Here is a 554-nt window from a genome sequence, read left to right on the forward strand (position 1 = left end):
CAAGATGGAAGGCTCCACGTTTGAAGGGCAGCATGGAGCCATTGTGGTTTCTTGTTCCTTCAGGAAAAACCCAGACCCTCACCTGGGAGAGAAAGAGTCAAGGAAGATAAACACATATGGAGGAGTCAGAGTGGGTGCAATGCAGTAATGGGACCTCTAAGGCCCACTGGCCCTACATATCAGTTTTATTTACAACTATCCTACTCCCCTGCCCTCTAAGCCCCCATTTCTCCAGGATGACTCACGTCCTGGGTGAGCAGGGTCTGGGCAACCTCAGACATGACACTGATGGCATCCCCTGTGCGCTTCCGGTCGATGAAGATGACTCCTGCTAGCCAGCAGGCGAGCCCAGCAGAGCCAGCCCACAGTAGCTCACGCTTGGCAATGGGCACACAGCGGCCTGGCAGTACTTCCATCATCCCTTGGGCAGAGGCGGGGGTGGAGTGAAGATCGGGGTGGAAGCAGTGTGTCACAGCAGGCAGCCCACCTCACCCAGGCCATCACCCACACTAGTAGGAACTGGAGATAAAGGAGGGGACTGGGAAGGGGGAGCC

At 56.3% G+C, this 554-nt stretch overlaps 1 protein-coding gene across 1 annotated transcript; it reads right to left on the reverse strand.

Annotated features, from left to right (window-relative positions):
- Positions 1–4: 4 nt before the first annotated feature.
- LOC103584869 (1-acyl-sn-glycerol-3-phosphate acyltransferase alpha-like) lies at positions 5–482 on the reverse strand (the record flags this gene model as incomplete). Its single annotated transcript, XM_008565692.1, has 2 exons — positions 246–482; positions 5–82 (listed from the first exon to the last, which is right to left on the reverse strand). Coding segments are annotated over exons 1-2 (252 nt in total), but the record flags the coding sequence as incomplete, so codon positions are not given.
- Between the last annotated feature and the right edge of the window lie 72 nt (positions 483–554).

This window comes from Galeopterus variegatus, unplaced genomic scaffold (assembly GCF_000696425.1).
Source record: "Galeopterus variegatus unplaced genomic scaffold, G_variegatus-3.0.2 Scaffold156230, whole genome shotgun sequence".
Taxonomy (NCBI): Eukaryota; Metazoa; Chordata; class Mammalia; order Dermoptera; family Cynocephalidae; genus Galeopterus; species Galeopterus variegatus.